Source organism: Vipera berus (genome assembly GCF_964194415.1).
Source record: "Vipera berus genome assembly, chromosome: 1".
NCBI classification, from domain to species: domain Eukaryota; kingdom Metazoa; phylum Chordata; class Lepidosauria; order Squamata; family Viperidae; genus Vipera; species Vipera berus.
Genome location: NC_138202.1, coordinates 14,829,741 through 14,852,368, shown reverse-complemented (window position 1 = coordinate 14,852,368; position 22,628 = coordinate 14,829,741). Strand labels below are relative to the sequence as shown.

Here is a 22,628-nt window from a genome sequence, read left to right as displayed (position 1 = left end):
AATTATAAAAAGTCTTTGTGGTCATTAAATGGATCACCACGTGATCTAATGTGATTTTATGATCATTTTTAACCACCATTATAAAGTGAGCTGCTGCAGTCATTACATGAATTATGTGATCATTACATGAATCCATTCTCCCAAATGGGGATATTTTTTTTATCAGAAACTGGCAAAAGCATTGCAAATCATTTTCATTTGAGTGTTGAATGCTACAACTGGTCGTAAGTACAAGCAGGCTGCGAAGCACTCAAAATGCAATCACATAACTGTGGGAATGTGGGACAGCACTTGTAACTTTAAGGATGAGTCATAAGTAACTTTTTGGGAGTTGGTTACAATGAACAGAACAGAATAGAAAGGAATATTCTTTAGTGGCCAAGTGCAATAGGACACACAAGGAATTTGTCTCTGGTGCATAAGCTCTCAGTGTACATAGAAACAAGCATGGCTGCATAAAGAACTCTCTGATAAATTGAAAGATAAAAAGGACAAGTATAAGAAGTGGAAAGAGGGGCACATAACTAAGGCAGAATATCAGCAAATAGCCTGTGCCTGCAAAGATGAAGTGAGGGAAGCTAAGGCTCAAAATGAACTAAGGCTTGCGACCAAAGTCAAAAATAACAAAAAAAGCTTCTTTCAACATATAAAAAACAAGAAAAAAAGTTAAAGAAAAGATTGATCCATTAGTGGGGGAAAGTGGCAAGAAGGTGACAAGCAACAGGGAGAAAGCAGAACTATTTAACTTGTTTTTTGCATCTGTCCAACCTACCAAAACCAGTGCCATAAAAAACAGAATAGAAACGCAAGTTAAGATAGGCAAGAAAATGGTAAGTGAGCACCTGTCCAGCCTAGATGAATTCAAATCACCAGGACCAGATGGATTACACCCCAAAGTTCTCAAGGAACTGGCAGACGTGTTCTCAGAACCACTAAACTATATTTTTCAAAGATCCTGGAGCACTGGGGAACTACCAGAAGACTGGAAGAGAGCTGATGTAGTTCCCATCTTCAAAAAAGGGGAAAAAATAGATCCAGGAAACTACAGACCTATCAGCCTGACCTCAATACCTGGGAAGATTCTGGAAAAGATAATCAAACAACAAATCAGCGAACACCTTGATGCAAACAAAGTCATCACTAAAAGTCAACATGGGTTTGTCAAAAACAGATCATGCCAGACAAATCTTATTGCATTCTTTGACCAAGTGACAAAATTAGTGGACCAGAGGAATGCTGTAGATATAATTTACTTGGACTTCAGTAAGGCATTTGATAAAGTAGATCACAACCTACTACTTGATAAGATAGAAAAATGTGGGTTAAATAGCATCACCACCAGATGGATTTGTAGCTGGCTGATAGGCCGTACTCAGCATGTGGTCCTCAATGGAACCGCATCTACATGGAAGGAAGTGTGTAGTGGGGTGCCCCAGGGCTCTGTTTTGGGCCCAGTGCTCTTCAACATCTTCATCAACGATTTGGATGAGAGGATAGATGGGGAACTCATCAAATTTGCAGATGACACCAAGCTGGCAGGAATAGCCAATACTCCAGAAGATAGGCTTAAAATACAGGAGGATCTGGACAGACTCAAACACTGGGCACTATCTAACAAAATGCAATTCAATGGTGAAAAAAGTAAGGTTCTACATTTAGGCAGGAAAAATCAAATGCACAGGTATAGTATAGGTGGTACCTTGCTCAATAGTAGTAACTGTGAGAGGGATCTCGGAGTCCTAGTAAACAATCACTTCAATATGAGCCAGCAGTGTGCTGCAGCTCACAAAAAAGCCAACACAGTGCTAAGCTGCATTAACAGAGGGATAGAATCAAGATCACGTGAAGTACTAATACCACTTTACAATGCCTTGATAAGGCCACACCTAGAATACTGCATCCAGTTTTGGTCACCACGATGTAAAAAAGATGTCGAGACTCTAGAAAGAGTACAGAGAAGAGCAACAAAGATGATTGGGGGACTGGAGGCTAAAACATATAGGGAACGGTTGCTGGAATTGGGTATGTCTAGTTTAACGCAGAGAAGGGTGAGGGGTGACATGATAGCAGTGTTCCAATATCTCAGGGGCTGCCACAAAGAAGAGGGAGTCAAGCTATTCTCCAAAGCACCTGAAAGCAGGAGAAGAAGCAACGGATGGAAACTAGTCAAGGAGAGAAGCAACCTAGAACTAAGAAGAAACTTCCTGACAGTTAGAACAATTAACCAGTGGAACAACCTGCCTCCAGAAGTGGTGAATGCTCCAACACTGGAAGTTTTTAAGAAGAGACTGGACAGCCATTTGCCTGAAATGGTATAAGGTTTCCTGCCTGAGCAGGGGGTTGGACTTGATGACCTCCAAGGTCCCTTCCTCCTCCTCCTCCTCCTCCTCCTCCTCCTCCTCCTCCTCATTATTATTATTATTATTATTATTATTATTATTATTATTATTATTATTATTATTATTATTATTATTATTATTATTATTATTATTATTATTACAACAAAGTAATATAATCATAAGCAGGGCTTTTTTCTCATAGAACGCTCAGAACGGAGTTCCGGCACCTTTTTTGGATGGAACCTTGTAGGGTAGGCAAGGCGGGTTGTATGACATGTGTGAATTCCGGCACCTTTTTCTTTTACAAAAAAAGCACTGATCATAAGATACTAATTGGAGAAGGTAGTAGAGGAGAATAATAATAATAATACAGCCCCACCACATGGAGAAATATCCTTAGACATAAGACAGTGCTGTGGGAATTAGGTGTTCAACAGAGCGACGGTGCAAAGGAAAAAACTATCTTTGTGTCTAGTTGTTTTGGCATGCAGTGTCCTGTAGCGGCATCCCAAGGGGAAGAGTTGAAACAGTTTATGTACAGGATGAGAGGGGTCCGTAGATATTTTCTGAGCCCTCTTTCTGAGCTATGCAGTATACAGATCCTCAATCGAAAGAAGGCTGGTTGCAATTGTTTTTTTTGTCTGCAGGCCTAACTATCCGTTGAAGTCTGTACCTGTCCTGTTTGATTGCTGTGCCAAACCAGACAGCTACAGAAGTACAGTGTGCAACCAGTTGTTAATTGAGGACTACCTGTACAATGGCTGCATGATAAATCATTTTATGTAATGTTTGATTTGATACATAAGTACACTGTGGAGAATCAGTACAGTATAAGAGAAAAATAATCTTGATTCAACGGCGGGGTTTTCTGGCACGATTTAAAATTATTTTTGTGTATGTGGAACAATTGCGTCTGGATTTATTTTATGTGTTATTTTACTTACGAAAAATGATGAGGCTTAAATATATCACCTCAGATATACATATGTGTCCTGCAGTGACAAAAACCTAAAGAAACTAAAACTTGAAGTAAATTATCCATGAAATTAGGACTGTAAAAAACAAAAGTCAGAGTAACAGACTCTTTCAGGTATTAATTTCATTCAACAACTGACCAAAACATTTAAATGTACCAAAATAATAGCAATAATAATCAATACTTTTGCACCAGCTAAAGAACTGGCAGCTGTGATTTCGTGCTGTAGTGTATATAATAATATTTTCTAATTGCCTTTTTAAAGCAAAGATGTGGGAAGAAATTCAAATAGAGAGCATTTCAAAAGCATCTCAGCTGTTAACGTTTTTCACTGGTTCAGAAACTGGCTCGGCTCAGCTTTTTAAATGAATCTGTTCCTTACTAGGCCTAGTGCTGGAAAATATGGTCTAGCCCAGGGGTAGGCAACCTCGGCTCTTTTATGACTCATGGACTTCAACTCCCAGAATTCCTGAATCAGCATACTGACTCAGGAATTCTGGGAGTTGAAGTCCATGAGTCATGAAAGAGCCGAGGTTGCCTACTCCTGGTCTAGCCAATGTCAAAAGAAGCAGGGATATCTGCAGAGGGGTCAAAAAAAAAGGTCAAGATGGCAGCCCCGCCCTTGCAGCTGAAACCCAGCTCCTTTTTTACATGCATCACAACCGCCATCATCACTTTTTTTGGAATTCCCTGCAGCGGACACGCTGATACACTAATCAATCATTTCATTTCAATGCGCTTGGGAAACTCCTCTTGGATGAAATAATTAAGGAATTTTAAGGGAATCAGAATTGCTTTCGGAATATCTGACGTGATGTCTTTACTCCATCTATAAATTGTTTTTTTTTAGCGTTGTAAAGAATGTCTTTTGTGCATAGTGATGGTCTTGAGTGTGTCTGCTACAATCTCCATTGAAAAATATATAGTGACTTTCCTAAAGTCTCCTAACTGGCTCCTTATACTTGCTTCACAGCTATCCCAAACTCCCTCTCACCTCCCCCCACCTGGTCTCTGCAATCATGCATTTCTGGTTCTCCCCTTCCAAGTTGTTGTTCCCACCCCCTCCGCCCCCTCCTTCCCTCCCTCCTTCCTCCCCCAACCCTGTCCTGCCTCTTCCTCTAGCCCTAAGGCACAAGAGACAACAAGAAGCAATCCTTGCAAAAAAAAGAGCACAGATGCGCATCCGGCAAACATAGGCTCCGTAGCACGCCTTAGCACCGGCCACGGCACACAGAGGGTTAAAGCGACACAGTCTGGTTTTTTGGGGGGGAGGGAAACACCCAATTTTTAGGCTCTCTGAGAGGAAAAAAAGAAGAAAGAAACAAGATTTGTACACAACCTAACATTTGCTTTATCAAAACAATACGACTTTTTGCAGCGGTGACTCAGACACATAAACGGAAAGAGGCCCAACACAGACCTTAACCAGAGGACAAAACTGGCTAGATAAAGAAGCACATCCAGAGGCTTGTTAAGACACATCTCTGTCACGATGGATGCAAAGAGGTCGGGTTCCCTTTCTTCCCACTCCATCCAAAATGTGCAAACTTCGTAGTTTGGGCTCGATTAGTCCATAATACTCTAGTTTCAAGTTCAATGACGGAAACTGTTGATTTAGAGCAGGCGTCTCCAAACTTGGCAACTTGAAGGCTTGTGGACTTTAACTCCCAGAATTCCCCAGCTAGCATGGCTGGCTGAGGAATTCTGGGAATTGAAATCCACAAGTCTTGAAGTTACCAAGTTTGGAGACCCCTCAATTCAGGGAGCATGACGAGGTCGGACGAAGCCATGAAGTTAGAAGTCACTGGCTTCAAACGGTGTGTGAACAAGCCTCTGTTAGCCGACTTTTTAAAAGGGCACAAGAGAGAGAAGATACATTTCAGAAACGCTGTTAAGGTTAAAAAAAAACATAATGGCCTTTGTCATCTGAAAGAGACCACAGTTCAAGGTCACTTCCCCCAGGGCAAACGTGTAAGGACCTCACTGGATAAATACACTTCCCCCCCCACACACAAACCAGAACCTACAAGTAGAGGGCCTAGTTGGGATCCTCATCTTCTGAAGCAGGACTTCAGATGCAGAGTGGAAATCTGCACCCCTTTTGAGGGAAAGTTTACTCCCAGCTGCTCTGCTTTATAAAGGCTTTCTAGTTTTCAGATTACAAAGGTATATTACATCAAAGCTAATTAAAGCATGATGCTATGTACCCGTAATCAAAGAATACGTGCTGGAGATGACATGAGCTTGGCTTCACCGGACAACTGATGCCTCTTCTGATTGGCAGACGCTTCCCAAGAGCTCAGCCAAAAAGATGTCTTTGCAAAGACTTGGGAGATGTGAAGCACTTAAGCCTCATGACCCAGTGGGTTAATAGAGAGGCAGCCATCTTGTCCAAGGCTGCAGCAGACATTGTGCATGTGTCTGTATTGCTTTGCTCACATTATGCAGTTGTGGGGCCACAGTGTTCCATTGAATGGGCAGTAAGCAAACTCAACGAGTAAACCAAGAGTTGAGTGGACCAGCTTCACCCTACGCCTTCTAACCTAGCCTCCAGTCTGTAGAATTCGTGGAAGCTGCTCTTGTTACCCACACTAAAGTCAGATTCAGCCGCTATTCCATCTAGCTTCAGTGGGGGAGGGTCCTGATCTTCAACAGAAGAATGTTTCAGTGTAGGTTTGCTTCCAAGGGGGTCCTTTCAGGATGCCCTTGGATTTATGCCTCTGAATGTGGATCCTGAAGAACCACAACAGTCACCCCAAACAGATGCATAATCCTTGTTGTGGCTGGCGGTGACCTTGATAAACAGCCAGGTCTTGGGAGAAAGAGATGATGAAGCCAAGCAAGTCTGGATGGCCATGTGCTGCCTGGAGAGTGTCACCACTTTCCAGATTATGAATCCAGGGTGACGACTGAGAGGCAGAAGCAGAAAGCCCCACCTCCAGTTTTCACAGAGAGCTTCTTCTCCCACTAGTTTCCTTTCTTGGAGAAGTCAAATACCATTTGTTCCACTACCCCTGCCTACTGAATAGGGAATGAGGCAGGGGAAGAGGTGCAAAGAGATGTAGAAGTATGGTTTGGAGGCTTTCCCTTTTAAAAAAAGAGATGGGCCACTTGAGAGTCAGACGCAGCCCCCGGCATCCCATCTGCTTAACTGAGATTTAGGGGCATTTTATAGAGGGGAATGGGAAAACAAGGGCTCCTATGCCCACTTTTAAAACTTTCTTAAGGTCCTGAGGTCAAGCAGAAGAACGGTGGAAGATTTTCAGCCCCAGCCCTTCTCAGGGCATCATTATCATCATCTGATCTTTGTTAATAAAACAAAGATGATCCCCCTCACCCCTTCAAAAATCATGTTGGCAGCCATGATGGTACAATCAAATCTCTGCCTGTTTGTGACCTGTTTGTGAGGTGTTTTTTTTTTAAAAAAAACCTTTTCATTGGGAAACTCCATTCCTATTCTATATTGGAATTTCAATTTTTGACAAATCTTTGCTTTTCTATGAGGGATAGAAGATAGCAAGGACAGGATCCTTCATGGTTTAATTCTCCAGTTCATGACCCCATATTTTCCCATACCTAACCAGGCCCTGGAAGTCCTTCACTTATTAGGTGGCTATTTGCTAGTCTTTATAGTATTTCCAGACATCACTATTTTAGGGAAGTTACCCACAGAAACTAGCCTATGGGGAGCTAAACTCCAAGAACAGTATGGTTGCTCTGAGGGAAGTGATCTCCAAAATGGCCTTGCTTTTTAAATATTTTAATTTGGGGGAGCTCAGCTGGATCTCCTTCAGGCAACATCCTGTCACCATTTGAAAGCCTTCCTGGTTTAGTAGGTGCTTTGTACATCTGTATATAAAAACAGAAGGGCTCTCAGGACTGTGCAGATCACCACTCTTAAAAAAAATTCAATAAAGTCTTCTCAAACCCCAAGTTTTCATTATCAGAATATGAAGTATGAATGGTTGCAAACCCTACTGTTAAACTCTAGAAATTATGATTACTTCTTTCAACATGGAACACAAGGAGGCACGCAGAGAGATGTCTAGGCAATCTACCATCTGGCCTTCAGTGGAGTTCAGACATGCTTAGCTACAGCTAGGTGACTCCAAATCTTGCTGGCTTAAGAGCTTTCCAGGGGAGACCAAAGGCTTATCTAGGACAGGACTGCCTCTTAGGGTTCCATCCAGCTGTTTCTGGAAAGCTTAACATCGGCATTTCTAGACTGATTGTTATTTTGACTTTCCAGTCTATGTGTGTAATGAGCTGTGAGAATAACCTCGAAAAGAACCAAAGCCAAGACAACAGCCAGATAAGAGAAATCTGAGTCCAAATACACTTAGGAATGGGAAAGTGTCCCAGAATTTACCTCACTACTTTACAATTGCATTCTCTCTAGGATAAAGGTGGAGAGGGGGGCACATTCAGAGTTGCAAGATTCTGTTAATGTAGCTGTATAATAAAGATAATTTTAGTATTTGTACTTTGGAGTCCAGGCCTGCTCTTCTCTTGAAGGGCTGACATCAATCTTGTAACTCTGAATAGCTCTTCCTCGTGTTTCTCAAAGTTACTCTCACAACCCATTATAATGCTATGTCCTGGAATATGCTGGTGGCCTTTCATCCACATAGTGACCAGGTCTGGCATGGTTAGTGTTTTAAGATCAGTAAAACTGGGCCAGCTAGGAGGATCCAAGTTCAGATTTTGTTCTCATTCCCAAAGCTTCCTAATATTCAGTCACTCTATTGACTTTACAGTCCAGCCTGCCTTTCAGGAATCTTATAGGGATAATATGGGAGAAGGAAGCACATGTGCTACTTTTTGCATCTTGGACAGTGGACTAGTTAAATAAATTGTTTGGAAAGAAAGGGAAGAGAGGAGAGGAAAGGACATTTGAGGAAAGGAGAGGGGAGGGAGGGAGGGAGGGAGGGAGGGAGGAAGGTAGGAAGGAAGGAAGGAAGGAAGGAAAGCTGCCCTAATTATTTGGAAGTCTAGAACCATTAAACCAGGGAGCTTTGACCTGGTTTCAGGTTGTGACCACTGCTATGGGAGGACTCTAGGAAAAAGGCACCTCAGGATTGACTATATTTTTCTAGTAATCCCTCCTCTGCCAATTGTTTTCCCTATTAAACCCAGCCCTGTTTGAATTTGTTCTTGCTCACATTGAATCATAGTTTACCAACCTCTGGGTTGACTTATGTAGGTTGGGCAAACATGTTCTCTCTTTCCATTGGAGAGATATGTGCAGTATAAATACCACCACCAACCCCTGGTACATCAAATGATTCCCTAGAAATCATTTGATAAGGCTATGAGGGTCCCCCCCCACGCACACACACACAATTTCTTTGGGTGTTGAGTGAGTGGCTGCACACAAAGGATCAGGTGTCCTTTTTCACCAGGCCGCCCCCTCTGTCATCATGCACCCCCCCCCAAGGAAAAAAGCAGAGAGTAAAAGTAAGGAATGAGTGTTCTACGCACCATCGGACTTACCCCGAAATTGGAAGCGGCAAAACGGTCAGAGGCAGAGACATTGGTGGAGGCAGTAGTGTGTGCATAATAAGCATTAATGTTGGCCAATAAAGTACTCATTACAGCAGGCACCCCTGGGCACATGTATTTTGAGGAAAGGCAGGCAAAGTGCCTGCAACATGGAAACAGAGAACAGGTAGTTTGTAAGCCAGGGAACAGTTTGGGATTGGTGGACACATACGGTATTTTAAGGAAATTTTGAGCTCACTGTTATAGAATTTTGTCACAGAATAATTATTACTGTGCATTTAACCTTTTGAGGTAAGCCAGGTCAGGAAACAGATATGACAAAGACTACTGGAACTTTATTTTTATTGTTATAGCATACAAAATCAGAATCCTGGAAGCTAACCGTATTTTCATTTCCCTCCCCATTGTACCAAAGAGATCCAAGATGCAGTGAAGATTCTTTCTAACATGACTTTCCAGGCCTAAGCTTAATTTATATTTCACTAACTGCCACATTCCTTCTCCAAAGTCACCTCCGTAGTTCTCTGCACTGGACTTACAGCCAATGCTGGTGTTGCTGTCTTTACATCTTTCTATTGTCTTTCTGCTCACAATTTTTGACCTTCAAGATCCCTGTGGAGGAGGGATGGGCAACTATGGCACCTTTACGACCTGTGGACTTCAACTCCCAGAATTTCTGAGCCAGCATGGCTCAAGAATTCTGGGAGTTGAAGTCCACAGGTCGTAAAGGTGCCATAGCTGCCCACCACCCTTGCTGTAGAAGAATATCCAGCTAAACTGCAACCTGAGATTCTTTAATGAATATGCTTGGTCAACATGCCCAAGTAATGATTCTCTATGTATATGAATTTTATCAACATTTTTAAAACAGGAAGGATGCAGATGCATTGCCTTTGAATCGCTGGAATTCTGATTTTCTGGAGATCCAAGATAAATATACAGTCTGTCCTGAATTACAGATACTCACGTCATAGCCTGATAGATGGACTCCACTCCATATCTCATAGCAAACTCATCCACAATCTCCTGGGCAGTTTCGTCAAAATATACTTTCCAAGCATCGTCCCCCTTTGCATCTGGGATTTTAACAACACCATTGTTTTGGATATCCGTCACAAAATGGAATAGGTTCTAAAAGCCATTTAGAGAAGGAATAAAATTAAATCAGAAGACTCACATGACTGAGGTGGTCGAGAAAGGAGAGTGGTTTGCATTTGAGGTCAATAGAACGCTGCTATTTTTTTTAAAAAAAAAGGTTTTTATTAGTTTATCAAAATATTAAATACAAAGAAAAATGAAAATAAAGGGAAAGTAGGGAAGGAAAAAGAGAAGAGGAAAAAGTGTAGGAGAAAAGGGAGAAAAGAATGAAAATCATTGACCTCTGTTTCTTTTTATCAGAATAGAATAAGATAATAACATATAGCCTCGTTTTTTTTAACTTTTGCATAATAATACATAGTAGCCACTCTTATAACAACAAACCTATCTAACCAGCAAAACCCAAAGTCAAAGTTTCATTTTTTTCCAGCTCAAGCACAAAGTCCAGAAGTGGTTTCCAAGTGGAAACAAAGTTAGCTGTATTCTTTTCTTTGATTATGGCAGTCAGTTTAGCCCCCTCTGCTAATTCCATCAGTTTTTCCAGCCAGTCATCCTCTGTGGGAATTAAAGTATTAACTTTAACTAATGTTGATATTATCTTGAGAAAAACTCAGCAAAACCATTGTGCTTAGATGTGTTAAAACTAGGCATCATATCTATAAGTAGACCTGCTTTTCTTTAGAACAGAAATCATGTTTTATGGAATGAAAGGCAGGTTTTTTTTTAGCAAACACTTGTCAGGCTCTTTGGCAACTACTTAAAATGGAATGACTTGCCTTCAGAAGTTATGGGTGCTCCATCACTGGAACTTTTTAAGAAAAGATGAGACAGCCATTTGTCCAGAATAGTATAGGATCTCCTGCTTGACCAGGGGATTGGACTAGAACAGGGGTCCCTAATACCTAGACCACTACTGGGCCATGGCCCATTCAGAACCGGGTCACGCAAGCAGCAGGTGAGCGTGCGTAGATATGCAGGTCAACTAGTATGAGCTGCAGACACTTGCTCTGGCAGTCCCACTTCTGTGAGTGGCGGGCGCATGTGCCTGCCACTCTCACAAATGGAGCTGTGCGTGCTCACATGTGCCTGCCTATGCCTCACACAGAAGCTTCCCTTCTCCCCCCCTCCCGTGCCAGGCCATCAAGCCAGAAAGGTTGGGGACCGCTGGACTAGAAGACCTCCAAGGTCCTTCTAATTCCATGTTTTTTTCCAACAGCCTTCCTGTAATCCTCTGAGGAGGCAGGTCAATTGACTGTCAGTAGGGAATTTGCAGCTGGCTGCTTTTTTGCTTATTTATTGATTCAGTTTCTATAGCTGCCCATTTCACTCCAGTTGACTCTTATATTATGATCTCATGAACCTTTGTCAGTCTGGGAACCAACCATTACATGCCCAGTTCTATAAAAGGATGAGATGGTTTCATGCACTTCCCAGTATATTTGCATATAGGGCTGGGACCCATGCACCATACCACAAAAAGTAACCTTTGAATTGTTATGTGCCTTTTTACTCACTTCATGAAGGCAGGTGTACTGCACATGGTAAGGTGCCACTTTCTCCTCTCCTTTGATCTCCACACTAATGTGCAGTCGGATAGCTCCGGATACAGCTGACTTATCTGTTCGCTTATCTGAAACAAGTATGGGATGGGGAGAGAAGAAAGGCATTTGGTGTTACAGTTATTTCCAGGATTGATGAGGGAAAGGGATTTTTTTAAAAATGAAGTCTGTATGAATATCCCAGAATAAGCAAGAACATAAAGTGAATCCAGCTAATTGAGACAATACAGTCTGATGCCTTTAAAAGGCCTACAGTATAAAAGTAGGAATACCAGCAGTAGCTTCCCCTCCCTTGTAGATTTTAGGTAAAGGTAAAGGTTCCCCCGCACATGCATGCTAGTCGTTTCCAACTCTAGGGGCTGGTGCTCATCTCCGTTTCAAAGCCGAAGAGCCAACGCTTGTCCGAGGACATCTCTGTGGTCCTGTGGCCGGCATGACTAGAAGCCAAAGGCGCACGGAACGCTGTTACCTTCCCACCGTAGTGGTCCCCATTTTTCTACTTGCATTTTTATGTGCTTTCGAACTGCTAGGTTGGCAGAAGCTGGGACGAGTAACAGGCGCTCACTCTGTTACACGGCACTCGGGATTCGACCTGCCAAACTGCCGACCTTCTGATCGACAAGCTCAGCATCCTAACCCACTGAGCCACCGCATCCCTGTAGATTTTAGGAGCAGTCAAATTGTTTCAAGCATTTATCCAGACTTACTTTACTTCCATCTTTTGTCAAAGCAAATGATTCACTCCAATATTCTTCAGAGTAATTTGTCAATTTTCTTGCTGATCTGCTAGAGCTGATAAGTGTGTGTGTGTGTGTGTGTGTGTGTGTGTGTGTGTGTGTGTGTGTGTGTGTTTAACTGCAAGCCTGGCCTCCTTGACCTTTTCATCTGGGAAGTCAATGGCCAACTACCACATCTAGATTTTGTATATCAGATTGAATATATTGCTAGTATAGATACAATGAATAAATCTACTGTAGGTCTCTTTTTTTAAGAAGTGATTGGCCTTCTTAAGGCTTACGGATGTTTATGACCCATTCAGATGGAAAGCTGCCCAAAATATGTCCCTGAGGCTGGATGACTGCTTACCCAGATTGTACCAGACATCCATTTCTCCACTCAGTGTCCGCACTTCAATGATTGTCTGACCCAGGAAGTCATCAGATTCTCTCTTGAAGCGCTGTTTTACCCTAGACTTGATGTCATCATCTTCATCCCATACCCGAACCTTAATTCGATCGGAGGAGTTATGACATTCACTGGTTGTGGAGGAAATTGGGAAAAGAGGTGAAGTAATAAATAAAAGCTGTCACTATGAATGGAGACATAGATACTAAGGGAAGGGCAAGTGATTTAGTGACCCCCAGAACCTACAGGGAACCTTGTAATTGCTAAGCCCATTACACATTTTCTTGCAAGATCTCTCTATCCTCAACATTAATTATATCCCTCCCTCCATTTATCTTCATTTTTAACTGCATATTTTAGTATTTTAATCAATGTTTCTTTTAATTAAAAATCCACTTACATTATGGAATTATGTACATTATGAACTTACCTTATTCATTAATTTGTCAGGTAAATTATTAATTTCTAACTGGAAGTAGAATTTTTAATTAATCTTTAATTTTTGGGAAAACAGGCAGTAACTGAGGGGATACTCTGGAGTATATAAATTAAATTAATAAATAATAATAAATTAATAAATCCACCAGCAGAGATGAAAAGGGTGGTCATCTACCTGCCATGCAAAAAATTCTACAGCAATTATCAGTCATGTCCTCTACGTCTACTCTGTGGGCAGTGAGCCTTACACAAGCCTTCATTAAAGTAACTGGGAGGCGGGGGGAAAGATAAAAGCCCAAACTGGGGGTAGAAGGGAAATTTCCTTCAATCTTCTTGTTATGTATGCAGGCACCTGCATAGCAACAGCCACCAGGGGGCGTTGGCCTGGACGGTTTCGGCGGGAAACCCAGTTTCGGCGGGAAACCTAGGGCCAACCCCATTGGCTGTCCGCTTACCTGGCTAGGTATTTAAGGAGGCCAGGTAGCCCTCATTCCCCAGTTCACTACCCCCCTTCCAATAAAGAGCTGAACTCACACACCGGCTGGCGTCTCTTCCTTGCGTCGGACCCACCACACAATAGTGGCGACGAAGGTGGGATTGCTGCCGACCAAGAGCTGAGTCACTGGGGAAACGCTCCGCGAGCTGAAGGGAAAGGCATTTTTCCTTCCTTCTCCCCCCACGGCCGCCAGCCGACCACATCCACAACCGGGACCGCACTACGCACCGAGCCGCAACCGCCCACCATGGCAAGAGCCGGTCAACCCCGCGAGTTCGACACCCGCCGAAACCGTCCAGGCCAATGCCCCCTGGTGGCTGTTGCTATGCAGGTGCCTGCATACATAACACTTCTCTCTTGAGAAAATTCAGGAATGTTTCAAGCGACACCTAAACTGCCCATAATGTCTTGAATGACTCTCTCCAACAACTATTGCTAACTAAACATGTTTCAGTTCCAGAAATAAGGCTGCATTCCCATATCCTTGGAAAAACAACTTTTTGATTTCTAGGAGCCAAAAGGGGCCTGACCCTACCTACTTCTAACTAATCTGGATTTTGGATATTTGGTGCCGGCAGGCTACAATAAATACATTTCAGATGTGGAAGAATGAAGGCTGTAGTAGCAGCTAGCTTGCATTTTCTGCTTCCTGCCTCAAAATCATGGGGCATGTTTTGTGGTTAGGAAGAGGACAAGAATTAATTTAGCACTGAAATGTAAACCCTTGCTCTGAGAATATAGTTCACTGGGATCACATAAAAGATTTAAGCTTGGAAGTGTAAAAGTTAGAGCTGAGCAATCCTTGGGTGTGTACCTTGTGGGATAAATAAGATAGAAATCATAACCAGATAAGCTAACTCTACTTTATTGTGTCTATGGAGAGTCTCAATCATTCAGGTCAAGGTTGTCCCAAAGGTGCTTTTTTCCCAAAAGGCAACTGGACTTTCTTGGTTTTTTTCTTTAAAACATTTCACTTCTCATCCAAATAGCTTCTTCAGTTCTAACTGATTAGTGGGGAATGGACTTTATTCTACTTTACTGTAAAGCTACATCTTTACAAGAATCTCACAAGACTGAAAAGACCATCCTTCCCCCTTTTTCTTTCATCCCGAGTAACTAGGAAGGGCCTCTTCTTAGTTTCTTCCTCCACCCACAATCCAGTTGTGGGCTACGCTGTCTCTTATCTGACCATTCCCTTGGCAGTGTCTCTGCCCAGTCTCTCAAAGTCTTTCCCACATACCATTATATTAGGACAATGTTTGGAATGGAAAGTAAAACATTGCTGAACCCATTCTGCTGCTAAGGGATCTCAGATCCAATTAATGCAGGCTCTTAGCCTGCTGGTGTGAATTTATGTGTCAGGTAAGGAGGTAGCATTCCCATTCAAATGCCTTAGAGACAGATGCTTTATGATTCACTTACAAATGGAAGTTTTCCTCCCAGACGGGGTTCAAATTTCCATAAATGGTCTTTGTTCTCTTTTTGGTCTTTCCAACCTGGACGGTTACATAGGGGTCACTGGAGCCCGTTTTATCCTTGGCCTGCAGGCCTTGTGCACAAACAACTACAAATACATAAGCCACACACAAGTTCCATGTTGATTAGGTGGAAGGATACACATATATTAGACCCGCCCCCCCCCAAAAAAAGAAAACAAAATAAAACAATAAAGGCAACAAATGAACAAAGAAAACAAATGAAAAAAAAGCTATGATTAGATAGTAGGCATAAAAAGAATTTAGCATTTATTTTTCTTTTCTAGGTTGATTAGAATAAAAACAATGCATTTGCCCATTTGTGTGTGAAATGCTTTTTTTAAAAAATGTATGCCTTCAACTCAGTGTTTACTCCAGCTGATTGCCTGAACTAGTCCCTGCAGTATTCTTGGCAAGATTTCAAAAGTGGTTTCCCATTGCCTGCCTCACAGGGCTAAGAGAATGTCTAGCCCAAGGTCATCTAGCTGGCTTCATGCCCGAGGTGGAACTAGAACTCACAGTCTCCTGGTTTCTAGCCTTTTGCCTTAACCACACTGGCTCTTATATGAAAGATGGCTAGCCCTAAGTTATTGGTTTGATTCATACGCTACCTTTCAGATTAAACTGAGTACCAAGAACTTAAGGCAGCTGAAGCATTCCTGAGTACTCCTATAAAAATCACAGATCCCTTCCATCCCAAAATGTGAATAGAGGGAAATAGCTTTATATGCTTTTATGTCTTGAACTTCCTCAACTTGGACCAAAATAAACTAAATATGGATGTCTCCACGGGCCATAATTGTCTCCAGAGATAAAAAGACAGTTGCTCAAATTGACCTTAAACTTAGAAATTAATTCAAAGACAACTGTCCTTTAGTATTCTTATTTTTTCTGAATTTTCTCCTTTTTCTGAATTTTCTAATGCAGTTTTATGAATATCCAACAAAAAGCATACCAAAAAAGTCCACGGGGAAGAAAAAAAGTGCTCACCCAAATTCAAAAACAAGGGAAGAAAAAATTCTACACAAGTGTAGTATAAAGAGAAAATTACTTGTACAAATGAATACATTAGAAGTGCATCAAATAATGTTTAGAAAAATAACACATTGGAAGGCTTGCACTTCAAAAACTGAAGAAAATAAAGAGAACATCAAGCAGATGTGGAAATAGGAGCAAAAAAAAAAGGTTGGAAGAATGAGAACACCTGCATAGAAGAAATCTAGAAAGTTATCGGCATGGTACCTGTGATGCTGATCTTGGCCGACCACTTTGAAGTGCCATCCAGAACGCTCTGCTTGACTGCCTTCATCTGCTGGGTATGGGTGGTCTTGGAGACTGCAAAGATCTCCTGGATTAACTCAAAGATTTCTGGTTTATTCCGCTCTCGGATCTTCATACGGTCTTTCAGCACCATAATAATGTTCTGTGTGCGATCTTCTGCTCCATGTTTAGAACTCTTCTCTGCTGCCCCTGAACACCAGAAGTAACACAGCATTGATAATCTCACATGCACCAATCATGGATATTACCATTATTATCTCTGTTGATAACATCACAGGTAGGCAAACTGTAAGACTCTAGAGGTTCCTGCAACTGAACTATACTCTGAGAATTTCTCACTACTACTCCCGCTTGCTAGGAGTTGAAGTTCAGAGCATTAATAATAATAATAATAATAATAATAATAATAATAATAATAACAACAACAACAACAACAACAACAACAACAACTGCTTCCATCCTGCGACGATATCTATAATACCATCAAACATCCACATCTGCCTATCCCAGGTCCTTGGTAAGGACTCGATAGGTAGACAAAAATGCCAAATCCAGTCTGAACATCTGGCTGACTGTGCAATGATAATAATAATAATAATAATAATAATAATAATAATAATAATAATAATAATAATAATAATAATAATAATAATAATAATAATAATAATAATAATAATAATAATAATAATAATAATTGTGCTGCCACCACGTGGCTGTTCTTGGGAAATTATAATATGCTAATGGTGCATATTGGAGCCTTGGTGGAGCAGTGGGCTAATGCCTCCTTAAGTAACACCAGCTGCTTCCGAGGTAGGTAAAATGAGGACCCAGATTGTTGGGGGCAATTAAGCTGACTTTGTAATAATGCCGCTTGTGGGGGGCCTGAAAGCCCTAATAAGCAGGCATATACATAGAATGAAGGCTACTGCTAAGCTTGTAAGCCACCCTGAGTCTTCGGAGAAGGGCGGGATATAAATGGAATTAAAAAAATAAATAAAAAAAATAATGGGTCTACCAGTACCTTCCCCTTTGTGATGTATTTCCTATCCTGCTCATGATGCTGCACTAGGATCCACCCCTTCTGGGTTGGACTTCCTCCTTCTCCTTGTTTCCTTGTGTTCCATCCTCCATTGTAACATCTGAACACAAGCCATGCAGACAGTAATCCTGTTACTGTCTTTCGACTGTTCTGGATCAAGCACATTGTATTGTGATTTTAATTCCTTGTTAAGACACTTGCTGGTCTGTTTAAGTGAATTTAGTCACATTTAACGGCTCTTTCCAGACAGTGAACTCATAAAGCACCTGGTTCATCTGAAATACCTTTATTTTGCATGTAGAAGGTTACAGCAGAGAAGGTGTGGTCAGGTGAAGACTGGACAGTACTTTAAGGTCGAAAGACAGTAACAGGATTACTGTTCGCATGGCTTGTGTTCAGATGTTACAATGGAGGATGGAACACAGGGGAACAAGGAGAAGGAGGAAGTCCAACCCAGAAGGGGTGGATCCTAGTGCACCATCATGAGCAGGATAGGAAATACATCACAAAGGGGAAGGTACTGGTAGACCCATTAGCATATCATAATTTCCCAAGAACAGCCACGTGGTGGCAGCATAATAATAATAATAATAATAATAATAATAATAATAATAATAATAATAATAATAATAATAATACTGTATACTGTCGCCCTACCTATTTAACTTATATGCAGAGCACATCATGAGAAAGGCAGGGCTAGATGAATCAAAAGTTGGAATTAAGATTGCCAGAAGAAATATCAACAACCTAAGATACGCAGATGATACCACTCTAATGGCAGAAAGTGAAGAAGAACTAAAGAGCCTCTTGTTGCGGGTGAAGAAGGAGAGTGCAAAACTTGGGTTGAAACTTAACATTAAGAAAACCAAGATCATGGCATCTGGCCCTCTCAATTCCTGGCAAATAGATGGGGAAGAAATGGAGGTAGTGACAGATTTTATTTTCCTGGGCTCCAAGATCACTGCAGATGGGGACTGTAGCCAAGAAATTAAAAGACGCTTGCTCCTTGGGAGGAAAGCCATGGCAAATCTAGACAGCACACTAAAAAGCAGAGACATCACCCTGTCAACAAAAGTGCGTATAGTCAAGGCTATGGTCTTCCCAGTTGCAATGTATGGCAGTGAAAGTTGGACCATAAGAAAGGCTGAGCGCCAAAGAATTGAGGCCTTTGAACTCTGGTGCTGGAGAAGACTCCTGCGAGTCCCTTGGACTGCAAGGCGATCAAACCGGTCAGTCCTAGAGGAGATCAATCCTGACTGCTCTTTAGAAGGCCAGATCTTGAAGCTAAAACTCAAATACTTTGGCCACCTAATGAGAAGGAAGGACTCACTGGAGAAAAGCCTAATGCTGGGAAAGATCGAGGGCAATAGAAGAAGGGGACGACAGAGAATGAGGTGGCTGGATGGAGTCACTGAAGCAGTAGGCGTGAGCTTAAATGGACTCCAGAAGATGGTAGACGACAGAAAGGCCTGGAGGAATGTTGTCCATAGGGTCGCGATGGGTAGGACACGACTTCGCAGCTAACAACAACAACAACAACAACAACAACAACAACAACAACAACAACAACAACAATAATAATAATAATAATAATAATAATAATAATAATAATAATAATAATTGTCAAGAATGAGAGGGTGAAGATCTTGTGGGACTTTCAAATACAGACAGATTGCCATTTGGAACACAACACGCCAGATATCTCAGTCATAGAGAACCGAAGTGTACAGTTGATTGATATTGCTGTACCAGGAGATGCCAGAGTCAAAGAAAAAGAACTGGAAAAAATTACAAAATACCGTGACCTGGCCATTGAAACTGCGCAGTTATGGATGAAATGTGTAACAGTGATACCCATTGTCATCAGGGCACTGGGAACTATGTCCAAAAACTTTGCAAAATACATCAAGAAATTGCAGCTTCCTGCAATAACTCCAGCAAAGCTACAAAAAACTGCACTACTCGGAACATCTTACATTTTAAGGAGATACCTGGTTGATACCTAGGATGCTGGCAGCAACCTGTGTCAACCATTAGTGCAGGTCAATTTGAGTGTTCAGTTGACTGAGTTTCATGTTTTATGAATAAAAGCATAATAATAATAATAATAATAATAATAATAATAATAATAATAATAATAATAATAATAATAATAATAATAATAATAATAACAACAATAACAACAACAACAACATAGAGTTGGAAGGGACCTTGGAGGTCTCCTAGTCCAACCCCATGCTCAGGCAGGAAACCCTATACCATTTCCGGCAAATGGCTGTCCAATCTCTTCTTAAAGACTTCCAGTGTTGGAGCATTCACAACTTCTGGAGGCAGGTTGTTCCACTGGTTAATTGTTCTAACTCTCAGGAAGTTTCTCCTGAGTTCTAGGTTGCTTCTCTCCTTGATTAGTTTTCATCTGTTGCTTCTTGTCCTGCCTTCAGGTCCTTTGGAGAATAGCTTGACTCCCTCTTCTTTGTGGCAACCCTGAGATATTGGAACACTGCTATCATGTCACCCCTATTCCTTCTCTTCATTAAACTAGATTCTTTAATGCCATAGCTTGCTTTTCTGTGTATAAGGAAATCCATTTCTATCTTTCATTTTGATAATGAATTGTAGCATTTAACAAGAAGGAAAACAAATAACTGCATGCAGCAAGTAAATACTGTAACTATGTAATGGATTTCTACTCGATTTTAATTTGAATATTTCATCCTTGACTCTACTAGTGCTTCACGTATAGCTCTATCTTTTCCTTCCTTGTAGTGATTGTTATATACTATCAAATTGGTGTTGCCTTTTAGTGACTAGGTGGATAGATTTTCTCTATGATGATCTGTCTCTAACCTGGTTCTTTAGGTCTTCCAATAGTACATCCACCACCATAGTAACCATGTCTATCTAACTTGCTACTGGTCATCCTTGTCCCATTCTTTCCACCTTTCCCAGCATTCAAATCTTCTCCAGAGAGCTTGATATTTACATACTGTATGTCCTAAGTAGAATAAATTGAACCTGGTCAGTGAGAACTCTGGGTTGATTTGTTTGATGATCCATTTGTTTATTTCCTTGGTTGTCCTCTGTATTCTCTGAAGTTTTTTCTCCCAACACCAAAGCGTCAATACTCTTTCTATCCTGCTTCCTCAGAGTCCAACTTTTGTTTCTCTGTTGTGCCAAGAGAATACCATTACCTGCCCTATTCTGACCTTTCTGGTATAGACACATCATGGCATCTGAATACCTCTTCCAAGTTAGTCTATGGCATATTTCTTACTACCTGTTCCTTTACTCTGGATGATTGATCCTAAGAGGTGGGAGCTATCTATCACTTCAATATCTTCACTGTTAATTCTAAGGTTGGTTGTTGTGCCTATTGTCATTAATTTGGCCTTCTTTATGTTTTAATCCCATCTTTTCATTGGGTTCCTTGACTTTTATTACTAGAGCTTGCAGAACCTTTGCATTTTTGATGCAAAATATTACCATCAGCTGCTTTCAAACTGTGGTGTTGGAGAAGACTCTTCAGAGCCCCTTGGACTGCAAGGAGATGGAATCAGTCAATACTAAAGAAAATCAACCCTGACTGTTCTTTGGAAGGAGAAATATTGACACTGAAGCGCAAATACTTTGGCCTTCTAAAGAAAAGAGAGCACTCACTTGAAAAGACCCAGATGTTGAGAAAGATGGAAGGCCAAAGGAGAAGGGAATAACAGAGGATAAGATGGTTAGATAGTGTCATTAATGGAATGAACATGAATTTAGGCAAACTCCAGGAGATAGGGAAGGACAGGGGGGCCTGGCGTGCTATGGTCCATGAGGTGACAAAGAGTTGGACACGACTTAGTGACTGAATAACAACAACAACAAATTACCATCAACATAGCATAAGTTACTGATATTTCTTCCCCCAACTTTTGTTTCAAACAACACCCCTTTCCTTCTGTCCCCAAAATCACCATGCAAGGGGATCCTCACTTTGCAAGCAGTCAGCGTTGAGCAGGTCTTGGCACTTTTCATGGCATTTCACTCCACACTCGGTACACCGCATTCCTTGGCGTGCAATGCCCCAGAGCAGGCCCTCACACTCATAACAATAGGTGGGAGTGGTGGCAGTCCACACCTCAAAATTATGGGGGGTTGTGCAAGAGATAGGATAGATTAAGGCTTGGAGGGTCTTCTTGTAAACATGGTTTTTCTGTGTGGAAAAAAATAGAGAGTATGCAAGTTGGAGCAAGAAAGGCAAATGAATTAGCTATCACTATTTCTTATCAATAGTGGCTAAATATGACAGCCTTTCCCTGCTTATCCTGGCAGCATCTTTTTGGTTGTTTGTTCTAGCAAGAGCCCTCTGTTACAACCATACTTCCTTGACATATGTTCTATGATCAGAAAAAAAGAGTAGGCAATAACCCAACTAGGTAGTCTGGACTGAAAGAAAATGACTGCCCTACTTAAGGAGCTTCCTTAATTGAGGGTGGACTTCAACCTACTATAAGGTCAATGGTCTTACTCCAGCATCTTAACCACTGCACCACACTTCACTCTTAATACAGTCTATCCAATAGGTCAATAACGCAGCTGCTTCATGTCCTGCCCTGGTTCTGTCTGACTTCAATGGATCATTGTGCTTTCTTTGTGGAATGGTCCATATGATGAAAACTTCTGGAGTTGAAGCAAGGCTCCCTCCTTATTAAAACTTAGGAGGGGGCTAACACCTATTCACGCAGGCCTTTTAATGTTGAACTGTCTTGCATTACAAGTTTAATGTTTATTGTTTGGTGTTTTATATTTCTTGTTTCTAACACAATTTTATTATACTTCTACAAGCCAACCAGAGTTGTTAAGCAAATGCTCAGGATATCCATTTCCTGAATGTTCTAAGTAAATAATTAAAAGGCACTTGGGACACTTACTAGCTCTTCATTGTTTAAAGTGCTTGATGCAAGTGCTGACGTAATACCAGCTTTCCTGGACTGGACTAAGGACTGTGGGGAAGAAGCATAAAGAATAATTAATCAAAGTAATAAAGGCTATGCACATTCTCGTTCATGAATGATCCAGATGTGTCTTCATAATTGCTATTTCCTTTAGAGGCAAATAAAATATTTGTAAATAGAATCCTATATTTTGTATTTAAAAAAAAGTCTTAGGGGTCAAAATTCATAATGAATTTTGAATCCAGACTAACAAATTAGAAGGATCCAAACTAGCAGTCATCCCTACATTTTAGCAGATGTGTGAACTGGGAATGCATTTACAAAGAATAAATATTAAAAAAAAGAATACTCACCATAGCC

At 41.3% G+C, this 22,628-nt stretch overlaps 1 protein-coding gene across 1 annotated transcript in view; it reads right to left on the bottom strand.

Annotated features, from left to right (window-relative positions):
• UNC13A (unc-13 homolog A) overlaps positions 1-22,628 on the bottom strand; it is a gene marked incomplete at both ends in the record, with an annotated part of 151,259 nt that overhangs the window by 38,808 nt on the left and 89,823 nt on the right. Inside the window, 8 exons of the mRNA XM_081312539.1 lie at positions 8,809-8,959; positions 9,785-9,948; positions 11,430-11,545; positions 12,561-12,730; positions 14,956-15,097; positions 16,251-16,478; positions 21,307-21,526; positions 22,245-22,316. Coding sequence (XP_081168665.1) covers positions 8,809-8,959; positions 9,785-9,948; positions 11,430-11,545; positions 12,561-12,730; positions 14,956-15,097; positions 16,251-16,478; positions 21,307-21,526; positions 22,245-22,316 — 1,263 coding nt within the window. The remainder of the gene's footprint in view (positions 1-8,808; positions 8,960-9,784; positions 9,949-11,429; positions 11,546-12,560; positions 12,731-14,955; positions 15,098-16,250; positions 16,479-21,306; positions 21,527-22,244; positions 22,317-22,628) is intronic.